The sequence below is a fragment of the Neomonachus schauinslandi genome, chromosome 2, assembly GCF_002201575.2.
Source record: "Neomonachus schauinslandi chromosome 2, ASM220157v2, whole genome shotgun sequence".
Lineage (NCBI taxonomy): Eukaryota > Metazoa > Chordata > Mammalia > Carnivora > Phocidae > Neomonachus > Neomonachus schauinslandi.
The window spans coordinates 171,246,298-171,261,838 of record NC_058404.1 but is presented as its reverse complement, the minus strand read 5'-3'; the positions used below and the strand labels follow the sequence as shown (position 1 = coordinate 171,261,838).

Sequence of the window (15,541 nt, the reverse complement as noted above, 5' to 3'; positions counted from 1 at the left end):
ACTTCTCCTTAGGCAGTAAGTGCAAAATTAAAAACACATCCCAGTGTATATAAGATAAGGCTTCTAATCTTATCTGAGAGCTTATTAAATTTCACAATTTTCACGTGGTTTAAGTTCAACAACTCTATTTCTGGGCAGGAGGGATTACCTTAACGACAAAAGAACAAAATTACATTGTCTCTGCAAAATGACAGTTCTCTACTAGTTTGTCCCCCCACTTTAAAATGCCAAAAGCAGGAACATTCCATTTCCCCTACACCCAGCCATGCTTATCAGCAGTATGACAGAAAACCCCAGTACTAAATGGACCAAGTCAATCACTGTTCTTCTGTTACAGTTCTTCTCTAATTACTCAAGAACTTCCTCATTATCTAAGATATTTTACCTGTCTTCAGAACTTCAGACAAGATCAATTACTGCTTTTTGGTATAGGCTCAGAAAGGGGAACAATGGTACCGGAGATACTTGCAATCCCTAGTTTAACCCTTTCTCCAGCAATCTCGGAAATATTTACAGGTAATAGGCTAACATGAAATTTAGTGAGATCAAAAATTTCTAAGATTATTACATATAAAAGACTGTTGGCAAGGATGTAGGGAAATGGGACCTTCACATACATAACAGGCAATGATTGTAAATTTTTAAAAATCTTCATGGGGGAAGATCTTGCAATATGTATTGAAACCTTACATATGCATACCTTTTAACTGGACCCAGCAATTCCACTTCTAAGAATTTAAACAAAACAAAATAAAGGACCAAGCACACAAAGATATATGTACCAAAATGCTTATTACAGCATTTGTTCACTCAAAAGTATAGAGAACAGCCTACAGGAGGACAAGAAAAGATGAAGGGACAATTACGTGACTAATACCGTTTAGGCAAAAAAGAAAGCCTCAATTATGACAGTGGGACCAAACACAGAAGCAAGTGAATAGTGTTTATACAATGAGAAAACAAGTAACCAAAATATCTATTGTATGTTCAACCACATAACGGAAGTCTATGAAATAGAAAATTGTAATGTATATCCATATTTACTGACATCTTCATATGTTTATTATGTGATAAAAGCAGGTGACTTAACAGAATGTTAATGACACATTTGTATCTACCTATATATATTTATAGATATACTTTTAAATTCACATTCAAAGACCTGAGAAGAATCAATAAAGTGTTAATAATTTTTATATCTCTGGATAGATTTGGGTGATTTTTCATTTTTCATCTGTATATTACACTTCTCTTTCTTGTTAACCTCGATCTAATATTTTACAACAAACTGACTATCTCCTAGAAACTTTCTGACCCCTTGGCTTTCTGAGACAGAAAAGGCTTGGCTTTAGTTTTCTCCTTCCTTTGTTTACTTCTTTCATTTTTTTTTTTTTTTAGATTTTTTTTATTTATTTATTTGAGAGAGAGAGAGAATGAGAGAGAGCACATGAGAGGGAGGAGGGTCAGAGGGAGAAGCAGACCCCCTGCCGAGCAGGGAGCCCGATGCGGGACTCGATCCAGGGACTCCAGGATCATGACCTGAGCCGAAGGCAGTCGTTTAACCAACTGAGCCACCCAGGCGCCCATACTTCTTTCATTATTTATCAGCATCTCTGCTTATTCTGTCACTAGCTTCAGAGAGTTCATGGTATCTTTTTATCTAATTGCTATTAATAATAGTTATTATTATCGAGCATTAAACTACCTGCCAGGGCGCCTGGGTGGCTCAGTTGGTTAAGCAATTGCCCTCGGCTCAGGTCATGATCCTGGAGTCCTGGGATCGAGTCCTGCATCGGGCTCCCTGCTTAGCAGGGAGTCTGCTTCTCCCTCTGACCCTCCTCCCTCTCATGCTCTCTGTCTCTCATTCTCTCTCTCTCAAATAAATAAAATCTTTAAAAAATAAATAAATAAAAAATAAACTACCTGCCAGGTACTCTACCATATTCTTTATAATGCATTATCTTTAGTCAACTAGTTCTCTCTCTTATCCAATGCACAGACTCCATTTTCCACATTCCTGACAAACACACAGCAATGTCATTCAATGTGATCTCCCTTTTCTTTTTTTTTATTTTAAATTTTTTTTTTTAAAGATTTTATTTATTTATTTGAGAGAGAGAATGAGATAGAGCGAGCATGAGAGGGGGGAAGGTCAGAGGGAGAAGCAGACTCCCTGCTGAGCAGGGAGCCCGATGCGGGACTCGATCCAGGGACTCCAGGATCATGACCTGAGCCGAAGGCAGTCGTTTAACCAACTGAGCCACCCAGGCGCCCTGTGATCTCCCTTTTCTTAATGATTAGCACTACTGTACTCTTTAGTAAAAGTTCTTCCTTGTATTAAGCCAAAATACTCCCCTGTGAATTCCATCTATTTTCCTTAATCCATCCTTTTTCACATTGACCATTTGAAGACTGACCTCATTTCTTCCTTTGGTCCTCGTCCGTATAAATGCTTAAAACAGTTTCAAGCCATTCACAATTTGGGTTATTGGGAAGATTAGATTTTTTAAAAGCAAAGTGCCCAGTATAGGACTTATCCATGTTTTAATAGACATTCAATAAATAATAAAGTAGTAATCTCTAATGAAAACAACATTGAACCAGAATGCCAGAAAATTAAAATTCTAACCTGACTTCAACTTACTATTTTTATTTTTTAAAGATCTTTTTAAGTAATCTCTACACCTAACACAGGGCTCAAACTCACAACCCCAAGATCAAGAGTCGCACGCACCACCAACTGTGCCAGCCAGGCACCCCTATTTTAATTACCTGGGCTTCATTGTCCTCCTCTGCAAAATGCTGGACCAAATTCTTAAGATTTTCCCTTCTATAATTTTGAGAATCTATGGATAGTCTTATAGATTTTTTAATTATACTCAATATTGGTGAGAATGTGATATTTGTTCTAACAGAAACACTGATTATGAAAACATAAACTAGTATGAATTTCCAGAAAGCAATTTGGCAAAATATACACAGAGCCTTAAAGATGTTCATAACCTTTAGCCCAGTAATTCTTGGAGATAATCAGAAGTACTGACAAATATTTGTATATAAACACATTCATCACACTATTAGGAACATGAAAATGTAAGCAACAGAAATAATCAAAACTGGGGAAGAGCTATATAAATTGTGGTCTAGCCATACAATGGATCCATGCAGTAATTAAAAATTAATCCCATATTTCAAAGCTCAAAAATATTTTGGGAATAGTAAAATTAAGCTGGAAAAAAAAAAATACATCACTTTGTTCTTTTAGGTTAGCCTTAACATTATAGGTATAAATGTCACCCCTAAGAGGGGATCTTCTTTTTCATGAGCCTTCTCTCCTAGAGATCTCTTTATAACAGTGGAGCGTAACATCAAAAACTAATGATGAACTGTATGGTGACTAACGTAACACAATAAAAAAATTTTAAAAATTAAAAAACAGTGGAGGGTATTAGAGCCTTTCTCTGAATTTTTGGCTTAGAATACATGAATTTAAACTTAACAATGTCTTCAAGCTATAGATCCAAAGATGTACTATAATCCAAACACAGACATAATTTTTTAAGCATTTTCATAATTTCTGAGTAAAAATGGAATTACACATGAATTAAAAAAAAATATGAAGTGTTCTGCACAAAATTTCAACTATGTTTATACTGTACTGAGCTAAAACTACATACAAGGCCCTTTCTTCTCTGCTAACCACTAAATAAATAGCTCTCCAGGCCCCTTGGAAAGTAGGAGCAATTCGAGTGAAATACAGTTGTGAAAAGAGAAAAAAAAGACTGGCTTGCTTGATTCGACACTTATTTAGTACTCCGTGATTTATGCACTCCCCCATACTTCTTACGGTTATGGGGAAAACTAACACCAAAAAAAGCAAACTCATGATCCTAAGCATAGAGATATTTCTTATAAATACAGAGGATTTCATTAAGGAGAATATAAAAAAATATGGTGTTCTATAAAGTCGCAGACATATCTAAAAGCATTCTGTCATCTTGCCTTAGAAAACCAGAAAACCTGAAAAAAGCAGTGACTTCTGAACTGGCTGTCTTAAAACTCCTTTAGTCCTTCATATTTCAAAGGCTATATCAATACACTATGGAAAAAGAAGGCAAAAGAGACCAAAGATAATGCAATCAGCTGCTTGCAGAAGACAGTCATTTAACAGGTGTTGGCGTGACCATCCTCATGTAAAACAAGTATTTTACGATCTTACACAGTGTGCAGAAATGAAACATTCCAGATAAAGTTATGATTGTTTTTCTTTTTTACCATTTGTTCCTATTTTTTAATGAGCCTATATTTGTTCCTGCACTGTCAGAAGCCAAAGGCAAACTGTGTTCTCTTCTCCCCAGAAACTTATAATAATGATAACTAGATCTAAGTCCAATTTCTTAGAGCTAGTTGAAAATCATGGGCAATTGAACACTCAGAATCTCCCTCCAGGATATCTGTCCCCTTATAAAAACACCATTTATTTTTATTTATATACAACATAACCTCAAATGCGGTAACAATCACCAAGTAAACTAGCATTATCCAACATACAGCAGAGGAATTGCCTGGGAGAGGAGATTGCTTTGCCACTCTCAGTTAGATACATTCATTTATTTAGAAAGGATAACAAATGAAAGAGAAAGAAAATAATGTGCAGGTCCATACAGAAATCTACTTACAAGCCAAAAAGGAAAAAAAATCTAATTATGGAGCTCATCCTGCTGAGAGTTTGGGATTCTGATTTTCTTTCCCTCAGTCTGGAACACATAGAAACCAAATTAATGGAGATCATGCTAGAGAGATCTGGTTACAGAGATTAAAAATAGTTTACTTAGCAACAACTACTCAAAAACTAAAAAGGGAATCTGAGTTTTTAGAGCCTTTTCCTACAAAGTTCCTTTTCATTATGTCCTTGGGTCAAAAACTCAAACTGTCATTTTGGTTTTCGAAGTAGAGAAAGGTTCGTACATATGCCAAGTCTTCAATAAGTATTTGTTAATTAAGTAGATGGAAGAGAAACTAAACATACCATCTTTGCACCATTTATGTGGTGAATCTAATATTCTGTACTTCAGTATAATTAAATAAAACCTCTGAGACTGCTCATCTTTAATCAAGAAATTAAGAGAGCTTACGGTTCAGTACCAATAAATCCTCTTAGAATCAGGGTTCATTGTATCTTTTAAATAAACCCATTTTATAATTTGTGAGGCCTAGGGAGGCGAGGAATGATAAATAAGAGGCAAAGTACCGGCTTGTGTTGTGATGTTACCCACCACCTAGGTGCCGAGGCCCCACCAGAGCGGGAGTAACAACAGTCCATGGAAAGTCACAGCTGGCTTCAATTACTAAGAAAACATAACACAGAAGGAGAAAGTGGAACATTTTACCACTTACTTTCCTTGCCTCCATCTCTACTGGCTCTCACAGAAAAAGAAAAGTGATGGTGGGGGCGGGGTGGGGGGGCTTGGACAGTAGGACACAGGTACATCGCACAACTCATAATTCTTAGGTATGAAACAGGCACCAGAAGGAAACCTGACTCGCCACGAAGAGTAAAGGGAGTGGTTCGGCAATGCAATTCCCCATTTCCATTCACATTCCACTTCCCCGCACAGGAGAGGAGCTAACAAAACTGTCTCAGTATTAAAGCCAAGTATAAATCACCTGGATATTATTTTATTAGTATTTAATTCTATTTTCCTAATATAATCCTATTTCCTTGGCATTCTGGAATACAATCCTGTGTCTCTCATAGTTTCACAAGTGCCTGACAGTAAAATATGTGTCACAAGAACAGTCTGTTCATTTTCAAAGATGCTTCAGAACCTCAATAATCATTCCAGAGACTCTGGTGCTCCATATGCCACTTAAAATTGTTTTCAGGTCTCATAACATGCACTATTAAAAGAGGCCTGAAGAACAAACTATTAGGCAAAAAAGATTTTAAGAAAGTATCTAGCTCTTATAAAAATGTTTCAGTTAATGTGAATCTGAATAAAATTGCTATAGCAGTATCAGTGACCTTTGAATCATCTATAATATGAAGAAGTCCCTAAAGATTGAAACAAGAAATGGAATCCTCATTGCCAAAAAGGGAAAGGCAGATCCCCAACCACAGAACTACAGAAAAGGAAAGGTTCGGTGACAATTCTATGCAGTAACATCAAAAGCAGGTCAAAAGGAATATTCAGCAGAAGATGGAGATTACCAGGAATAAACTACGCTGACCTAAGAGCTTCTTTATTCTAGAAGTTATAGGACTAGCAGATGAATCTAGAAACAAGGGCTATCAAGGGCTATCTGGAGTTCAACAAAACAGTCACCAAATTCTCTTCTGACAGGGTCAGGCAGGGTTTTCAACCTCTACATTACTGACATTTTGAGCCAAATAATCCTTCTGTAGGGAGCTCTCCTGCACACCATACAATGTTTAGTAGCATCTCTAGCCTCTACCAACTAGACGCCATTGCCCCTGCCAGCCGTGACGACCAAAAATGTCTCCAGATACTGTCAAAGGTTCGCTGAGAGGCAAGTCACCCTTGACTGAGAAGCACTGATTTATAGCAAAATGAAGAAATACAAAATAAGTAACAGTGGTTATTAAGATCCGTAAGTAATTGAACAGCCACTCATGAGAAACAGAAAAGCTATATCCAAGGTGCTGATAATAGATCACGTCCATTTTGGAAAAGGTTTCTTTACATGTCTCTTAATACTAAATAATTTTACCAATGCTTCGGAAAGAAATACACAGATATGTTTATCAAATCTGTAGAAGATATGAAATCAGAGGATATGAAAAAACAAGTACATGAGGAACATCCAAAGAACTATATTGCACAGTAAAACTCTGTGCAACTTTAGATTGAAAATTGCTTCCTTAAGCTTTCTATAATAAGTCACCCCTAGTATTAGGTAGATTTGAAGATCAAATGAGATGGGTATGAAATAGAAACCATATAATAATGCTATTCCATTCCATGAAGTCAGTAGAAGTGTTCTGAAAAAAAAATGTACACTAGTATACAAGACGAAATTTATTTTATCATTATGGTAGAATTCTCCCTGCCTTTCACTCTGGACACAGGTGTTTCAAATTAAGTAAGAGACTCCTTTGTAGAAGATACCATAATTAAGAAAACATAAGCTACGGGGCACCTGGGTAGCTCAGTCAGTTAAGCATCCGACTCTTGGTTTCAGCTCAGGTTATGATCTCAGGGTGGTGAAATCAAGCCCCACATGGGGCTCCATGCTCAGCGCGGGGTCTGCTTCAGATTCTCCCTCTCCCTCTGCTTCCCACCCCCACTCACATGTACGCTCTCTCCCGCTAAAATAAATAAATCTTAAAAAAAAAGTTTCTTCATTAAAAAAATATATATGAGCTACAATACTAGGTAGTATTAATCATGTAAATCTGTAAAAGTTTTTAAGTTGAATTTTTAGATTTTCTCTTTCTATAATAGGTTAGAAAGTAATGAATAATGCACATGAAATAGCACTACTGATTTCCAAGCTCCCACATTATTCTCTCTTTCTAGTACACACAGTACCTAAATCTCCATGTTAAATTCTTCCAAACCTTTCACATTTATCTCAAACTTTTCTCTCCACCAGGAAATTTCCTGAACCTCCAAAATGAAAGTTACCTCTCCCATGCCTCAATATCCTTAGAAGATATTTTTATCACTGTTAATTTTTTCCTTATGTAATTTTTATATAAAAGACTTATCTCCCCAATAAACTCTAAGCCCCTGAAGACAAGACTATGCTTTATTCTTTTATCTCATAGATTATCCAGTACACTATTATGTACATACAGTGAACACATGATGTTTGTTGAATAAATATTGTTAAGTACTATTAAATAAATGACTGGATCAGGATACAAAAGCCTAGAATCTAACAAGATAAAAATGTAAGAGCTTCAGGGCACCTCGGTGGCTAAGTGGATTAAGCGTCCAACTCTTGATTTTGGCTCAGGTCATGATCTCAGGGCTGTGAGATTGAGCCCAGCATCAGGCTCCACACTGGGCACAGAGCCTGCTTGGGATTTTCTCTCCCTCTCCCTCTCCCTCTGTCCCTCCCCCCACCACATGGGCACTAGTGCATGCTCTCTCTAAATAAAAATTTTTTTAAATTTCTTTAAAAAAGAAAAAAAAAGATGTAAGAGTTTCTTTCAGAAAGAAATTTAATGCAGGTAAGTGTAAAGTCCCCGTTTTCTGGGCCTAAAAACTGGAAAAGACCTGACTTAATAGTAGCATGTGTTAAAAAAAAATATATTATTAGTGGTGCTTTGATCCATAAGATTAGTAAAAGTCAAAAGGAAAATACAAATGCTGCTGGTGGAGGTGCGGGGGCAATCCTCATAAGAGCACTGTGCCCAGGAGCAGAAAGTGGAAGTCCTATCTATTCTTCCCAATATAGGCAGGTAAACTACATTCTTAAAATGAACCTCAAGAAATACTATTCTCTTTTAAGTGATCATATTCTTCATTGTGAATCACCCATTTATTGTTAAATACATTATACTGCAATGAAGCATAAACAAGTGTGTACACACATCAATAATCCAATATCCAAAATAAGAACATGAAAAAACTGAATGCATACTATTAAATTCCATACAGAAGTTTAAAAGAATGAGATAGGAATCTTTCTGTATTGAAACAAAGAGGCAGGGCATCTGGGTGGCTCAGTCGGTTAAGCGACTGCCTTCGGCTCAGGTCATGATCCTGGAGTCCCGGGATCGAGTCCCGCATCGGGCTCCCTGCTCGGCGGGGAGTCTGCTTCTCCCTCTGACCCTCCCCCCTCTCATGTGCTCTCTCTCATTCTCGCTCTCTCAAATAAATAAATTCTTTAAAAAAAAAAAAAAAGAAACAAAGAGGCAGAAGCTGAGGAAGGGCCAAGGAGGGAGACAAGGAGAGGAAAGGAGGAACGGAGGGAAAGAGGGAGTCAAAGACATTATGAAAAAGCAAGCTACAGAAATTTTATAATAGAATGCCACTCAAATAAATAAAGTGTGTGTGTATATGGATATATTTATATATATGGATGCGTGTATATGTTTTTATTTATATAGCTACCTAAGGCAAAAGGGATGGATGAGGGAATAAAACATTTTCATCTGAATTGTTTACTCCTTTTTCAGTGAGAATGTGGTTAAATTACTTAGGTAATTTAAAATAATACTAATCTAAATTCTCATCCCCCAAAATTCAGTTTCTTTTATAGAGTCTTAGTGCACAAATCAGTATTATTTTTTAACAAGTATAATCAAAGAATTGTAATACACAGTTCTTAAGTTTCCTCTCACTTCAAAGAAATTTTCAGGCTCAATCACTCTAGTTTCCCTGAAAACATCTAAGAAACGTTCTTTATCCTATACATAATCTATCCCCATTTGTCTGGTAAGCAAAACTATATGCCTCTAAAAATCCGCAAAAGAGAATGTTACACACATCCTCAGTAATATTTTCTGCTACTATTTTCCAAAGTCACAGGTCGTTAATATTACATGGTGAACTAGAGAACACCACATTCCCAATTTTTTCCCATTTAACATCCCGAAAATAATTATAACCTCAAGAGCACTGTCTCTGGAATTACATGCTCAATTAAAATTACCAGTCATAAACAACTTTCAAGACAGGGAAAAACTCCCATCATTCTCAACCAAACACCAGCCCCTGATGAAACTGACTAATAAAAGGTCATCTATGCCAAACAAAACTCAAGGTCTCTCACTTCATTAAACAGCTAAAAGTAAATATATTTACCCAGTACAACAAGTATTTGGGTTTTTACCAACTTACAAGAACATTTTACTAGAGTCAGTGGTAAGCTATGAAGATGTTTATAAGCCATTTTTTTCCTTTCCCTATAATTTGGGAGATTAATGTAATCAAAGTACTTTAAAAATCAATAGAAGACAGATTTAATAAAAGTGATGATGAAAAATAGGTCATAGAGCTAAACGATCAGGCTACAGATCTGTATAATATAGCCTAAAGAACTGTATAATAATATAAACAAAAGCACTTGAATGAAGTAGGTTATTTTCTAAATTAAGGTTATTTCCTAAATTTTTCTTGTTGTTTATAAAGCCCTGTGCAACAGGAATAAAATCTGAGCTACACAGAGAGTTTTAAAGTTTCTCATAACCACATTTAAAAGTAAAAAAGAAACAAGTGAAATTAGTTTTAACAATGTATTTTATTCAACCCAACACATCCAAATCATTTCAACATTATATAATACTAAAAAATTATTAATAAGATAATTTACTTCTTTTTCATACTAATCCTTTGAAATCTGTACTTTACACTTACCATACTCTCAGTTTGGGCTAGTCACATTTCAAGTGCTCAAAAAAGCCACAAGTAACTAGTAGTGGCCATAGTGGACAGTGCACATCCACAACAGAAGTGGGTCAAACACAATTTCTAAATTTCTGAAGCACAGTTACATAATCAACAGAAAGTCCTAAGTACTTAAGCAAAAAACAAAATGTCTTTAGCAGATGTAGGGATACAACAAAATTAAAATGTAAAACGAACAGTTAATCCTCCTGAGTTTTTACTATATGCCTGACCCTGTTTTAAATGCTTTTCAAGGATTATCTCATTTGATCATCACAAAGGCCTCTGATGTGGGTACTAGTAATAAACCCATTTCACAAATGAGGAAACTAAGACACAGGGAAGGTAAATGAAGGTTAACCCGGCCAGTCTGAATCAAGAGTTCATGCTCTTGGGAGCCTGGGTGGCTCAGTTGGTTGGGCGACTGCCTTCGGCTCAGGTCGTGATCCTGGGATGGAGTCCTGCATCCGGCTCCCTGCTCAGCAGGGAGTCTGCTTCTCCCTCTGACCCTCCCCCCCCCCACACTCTCTCTCTCATTCTCTCTCAAATGAGTATTTTTTTAAAAAAATAAAATAAAATAATTCATGCTCTTAAACACTACAAATACTATACTACAAGAAAAATAGCAAACAAAAATTGGTTCATAAAAAATAAAATATGGAATAATGAAGCAACAAGTATTTCTTTTGGGGGGTTTTTTGTTGTTTTTTTTTTAAGATTTTATTTATTTATTTGAGAGAGAGAGCATGAGCCGGGGCAGAGGGTGGGGTTGGTGGGGGAGGGAAGGGAGAGGGAGGAGCAGAGTTCCTGCTGAGCAAGGGAGCCCAAAATGGGGCTGCCCAGGACCCTGAATCATGCATGACCTGAGCCAAAGGCAGATGCTTAACTGACTGGGCCACCCAGGTGCCCGTTTCTTTTGTTATTAACAGGTTTTTAAAACAATCATTGTCATATAATCCTTTTCCACAAGAAGTTCCAATCTCCCAATCAACAATACAATCTTAGGTTAGGATTTTTATTTTGAAATTATTATTAACACAAATATTCTATTTAACCTGATACTAGTAATGTAAATATTTACATTTATAATGTGAATATTTATTCATGACCCACTACTGAAAAACTATAGTTTTAGCTTTAAAAAAAACTAAATCATTTTTAAAAATTATTTTAAGGTGAATTTTCCAGCTTATTAATTTCAAGAAGCTGCACCTTTCTTAAAACTCTTTATGTTTCTGATTTTATTATGGACTTCTTTTTAACAGTTCATTCTCTTAGGAAGAAAAAAGGGCTTATTTTTCTTCCCACGCACCTGTCATTTCAAGGAATAAAAAAGTATGAGAAGATAAATACAGGCAGAAAAGAACTAGCTTTTTCCTAAATCTTAGTTCTAAGAAAAAAAGAGAATACTGTAATTAATACTGAACATCCTATTAGGTACATCGCACCCCAAGATTTTCAGCTACAAAAAGGGGACAATGTTCACTTTCCCATGTACGTGCCACCAGCAAAATGACATAAACACTGATAATGTTCATAGAAATTTCAGATAAAGTGCTGGATATCTCTTCAGAAAATAACATTCAAAAATACTTAGTCTGAAATAAATGATCCCATGTTAAAGAAAATCTGTGATCAGAGCTTAAATCGTCTGACCCTTCTGTGTACCTAAAATCACAAGATAAGGATAGCCAACTGATCCACAGTTGAAGGCCACAGCTGTCTGCACACTAACTTTGACGTTTCCAGGGTGTCACTGGAAAGCTTGATCACACCACCTTCAGTTCCATAATAAACCTATCACCATACTGTTTCTAGTATCCCTCCCACATATTCAAAACTTCACAAAGGTGGCCAGATCTCAGAGGGGGATCTCTTAATAGAAGAGTGCATTTGCACAATGTGCCTGAGCAGATATTTAGCAATAGAACAAAAAGGTTAAAGAGTCAGTCTGCTTCTGCCATAATGAAGAAATATCTCAGCTTACCAAAAAGTTTACAGAAAATACGTCCACGTCACCTACATTTTGTTTTTGATCATTTGAACAACTTTATCAAATAAATGTCTCTGAGAAGCTACAAAGCTCATCTGTGGGCTTCTTTTGTTTTGCTTTTTCTTTTTTCCTTTGGATTGCCTGTTTTTATATGCTTCAGGCACTGGGTCTGGCCCTTTCCTATGCATCATTCCAGTAAGTCTCCACAACAAGCTTATTCCATTAGTGTTTCTGCTTTATAGAAAGTGAGACAGACTCAAAGATCTGTTAGATGGGAACCAAGGATGGACCCTCAGGCAGGGCTTCTGACCTTCCAGGCTCAGGTTCCTTCTACAACACAAGGACTTTTCTTTCCTGTTTCATTCCCTACTTACCGACCAATTTATCTACTATGAGTACCTGCACACTCTCAAGTAACAGCCCATACATGTAAGTAAAGTTTTATTGTTACTCATATCTCCGAAAACTTTGACCTATATCTGCAAATTCCAATAATATTAAAATCTTAGGGGTGAACTGTATATCTCAATAAAGCTGTTATGGAAAAAAAAAAAAAACAAGGGGCACCTGGCTGGCTCAGTCAGTAGAGCATTCTGGATCTCAAGGTTGGGAGTCCAAGCCCCACATCAGGTGTACAGATTACTTAAAAAAACAAAAGAAAATAGGGACGCCTGGGTGGCTCAGTCGGTTAAGCATCTGCCTTCAGCTCAGGTCATGATCCCAGCATCCTGGGATCGAGTTCCGCATCAGGCTCCTTGCTCAGCAGGGAGTCTGCTTCTCCCTCTGCCTGCCACTCCCCCTGCTTGTTCTCTCTCTCTCTCTGGCAAATAAATAAATAAAATCTTTTTAAAAAATAAATAAAAAGAAAAGAAAATAATATTCAAGAATTTTTTAAAATAAACAACAAAAAACCTTAAACATGCTAATGACATCAGTTCTCCAATTATCCTAATAATAGTACTATAGGTAATCCAAATACCTAATTTGTAACTCATTTCTCAAAAATGTTTATAAATCAGTCCCTTACTATTGCAAACTTTTTACATCTCTCATTACTTCACTCCTACTAAATGCTTCACTTCCCTCATTACAATTTCTATATTCTCCATCCCACCCTGAACACTAGCAATCTAGCAATCACCCTTAAATACTTTCATCATTCCATAACTCTTCAAAAACTTTAATGGTTCCCTTTTCCCTGCTATGTTAAGTCTAAATTCATCTGCCTAGCTTTCAAGGTCTTCCTTCATCCTACCTCCCACCATTCCTCATCATGTGGGCAAGCAGTCTCTTCTGTGTCCTATGAACATACCAATCCCTGTGCTGGATGCTGTGCCTTAAATAATCCCATCCCCCTAAACTGACATGTTCTTCCCTCCATCACCTGCTCATCCTTCAAGAGCCAGATCAAATCGGACCCTTCAAGCACTCTGCCTGACTACTTATCACTGCCTCAAGAGACTCCACGTACTTGGGAGTCTTTGGTCATCTTTTGCACCCCCAGTTCCTAGTATCTGGGATATAAAAAAACACTCAATAAATGTTTGTTGAATATAAGTTGTAATATACTGTACCAAAATAATTATGTAGCTTTTACCATCTCTTCAAACCATGTGTATTCACTTCACTAGCAATACAAGTAGCAGAGTGCTAAAAATTATGGTTTCAGAGGTTTTCTTCAATATAAACAAATCAGTAACCTATGAGATGCTTTCATGGCCCCTTCAAACATTTCTATGCAGGAACCGATTCAACAGGCCCTGTGAATTGGAAGATTACTACATCTAACCTTTCATTCCTGTTATGGTCTCCTCTAGTAGTTAACAATGCCAGAATCAAAAGGACTTTACAATGAATGCATCTGAGTTTTTTTCCTCAGATGACACTTCAGAGTTCCTCACCGTAAATGAATACTCTCTATGAAACAATCATTTATACTATTTTACCATTTTCAGATTAGTGTGCAATTATTTGTAAGTGTCTTTTGCTTTTTGACTACTCAAAACAGATCAAACAAATAAATTTAAGTACAAAAACAATCATCTTTTAAAAAGTCAGCGCTAAAGTCTTTAGTGTCACAAGAGAATACAAGGAATTCAGGTCACATCTGTGCTAGATTATATATCTTTTTAAAGATTTTATTTATTTTTTTTTTGAGGGAGAGAGAGCATGAGCAAGGGAAGGAGCAGAAGCACAAGCAGACTCCCTGCTGAGTGCAGAGCCGCCGCCAGACTCAATCCCAGGACCCTGAGATCATGACCTGAGCCAAAGTCAGATACTTAATGACTGAGCCACCCAAGCGCCCCTGTGCTAGATTTTATAAATCACAAATATGAATAACCGTTATATACTTAGCTTATTATGACTTTAGAATGCAAGATAAAAAAACTTACATAAAAAAGAAGTTTTAAAACACACCAATAATATTTTAATTTATGATTCAAGATAGAACTTCATTTTATTCAATACAGAACACACAGGGGCACCTGGGTGGCTCAGTCGGTTAAATGGCTGACTCTTGGTTTCAGACTGGGTCGTGATCTCAGAGTCCTGGGATCGGGCCCACATCAGGCTATGCCCTCAGTGGGGAGTCTGCTTGGGGATGCTCTCTCTCCCTCTCCCTCTGCCCCTCCCCCACTCATGCTCATGCGCTCACACTCTCTCTCTCTAAAATGAATAGATAAATCTTAAAAAAAAAAAAAAAAAAAAAACCTTAAAAAAATCCCAAGGCCAATTCCCCTGTAATTGGTCCTTACAATGGCCCTTAACCCACAGAAAATGCCAAAGATAATGATTACAGCCTTCCTCTGATAAATATAAATCAACAACGCAAAAAAGGGACAGAAATTCAAAGTGAAAGAGGTACATCCAGACACCAGTGAGAAGCTCAAGAACATAACACACACTACTCCTCTCTAAAACAATAAACATATTCAATACCTTACCTGTTTCTGAAATGTATGTAACAGGATCCTGGCGTAGAATTTTACCAGGTTTAGAAGACAATGGCAATTTCTCTGGTTGCTTTTTGGCATTTTTTACCTGCACTGTCTCCTCTGATTCTGAATCTGCACATGAGAGGAAAATCAAACAAAACTCTCAAAAGAAATAGTAAAATACAGTGTGTTTTTAAAGTGATTATTGTTAACCAATTCCTCAAGGCCCATTTCAAGGCAAAACTCTTACT

General features: G+C 36.7%; 1 protein-coding gene across 1 annotated transcript in view; it reads right to left on the bottom strand.

Moving 5' to 3' along the window:
- The window catches only part of RFC1 (replication factor C subunit 1), a 71,383-nt gene that overhangs the window by 40,412 nt on the left and 15,430 nt on the right, over window positions 1–15,541 (bottom strand). The window contains exon 4 of the mRNA XM_044912749.1: window positions 15,300–15,422. Within this exon, the coding sequence (XP_044768684.1) occupies window positions 15,300–15,422 (123 nt within the window). The remainder of the gene's footprint in view (window positions 1–15,299; window positions 15,423–15,541) is intronic.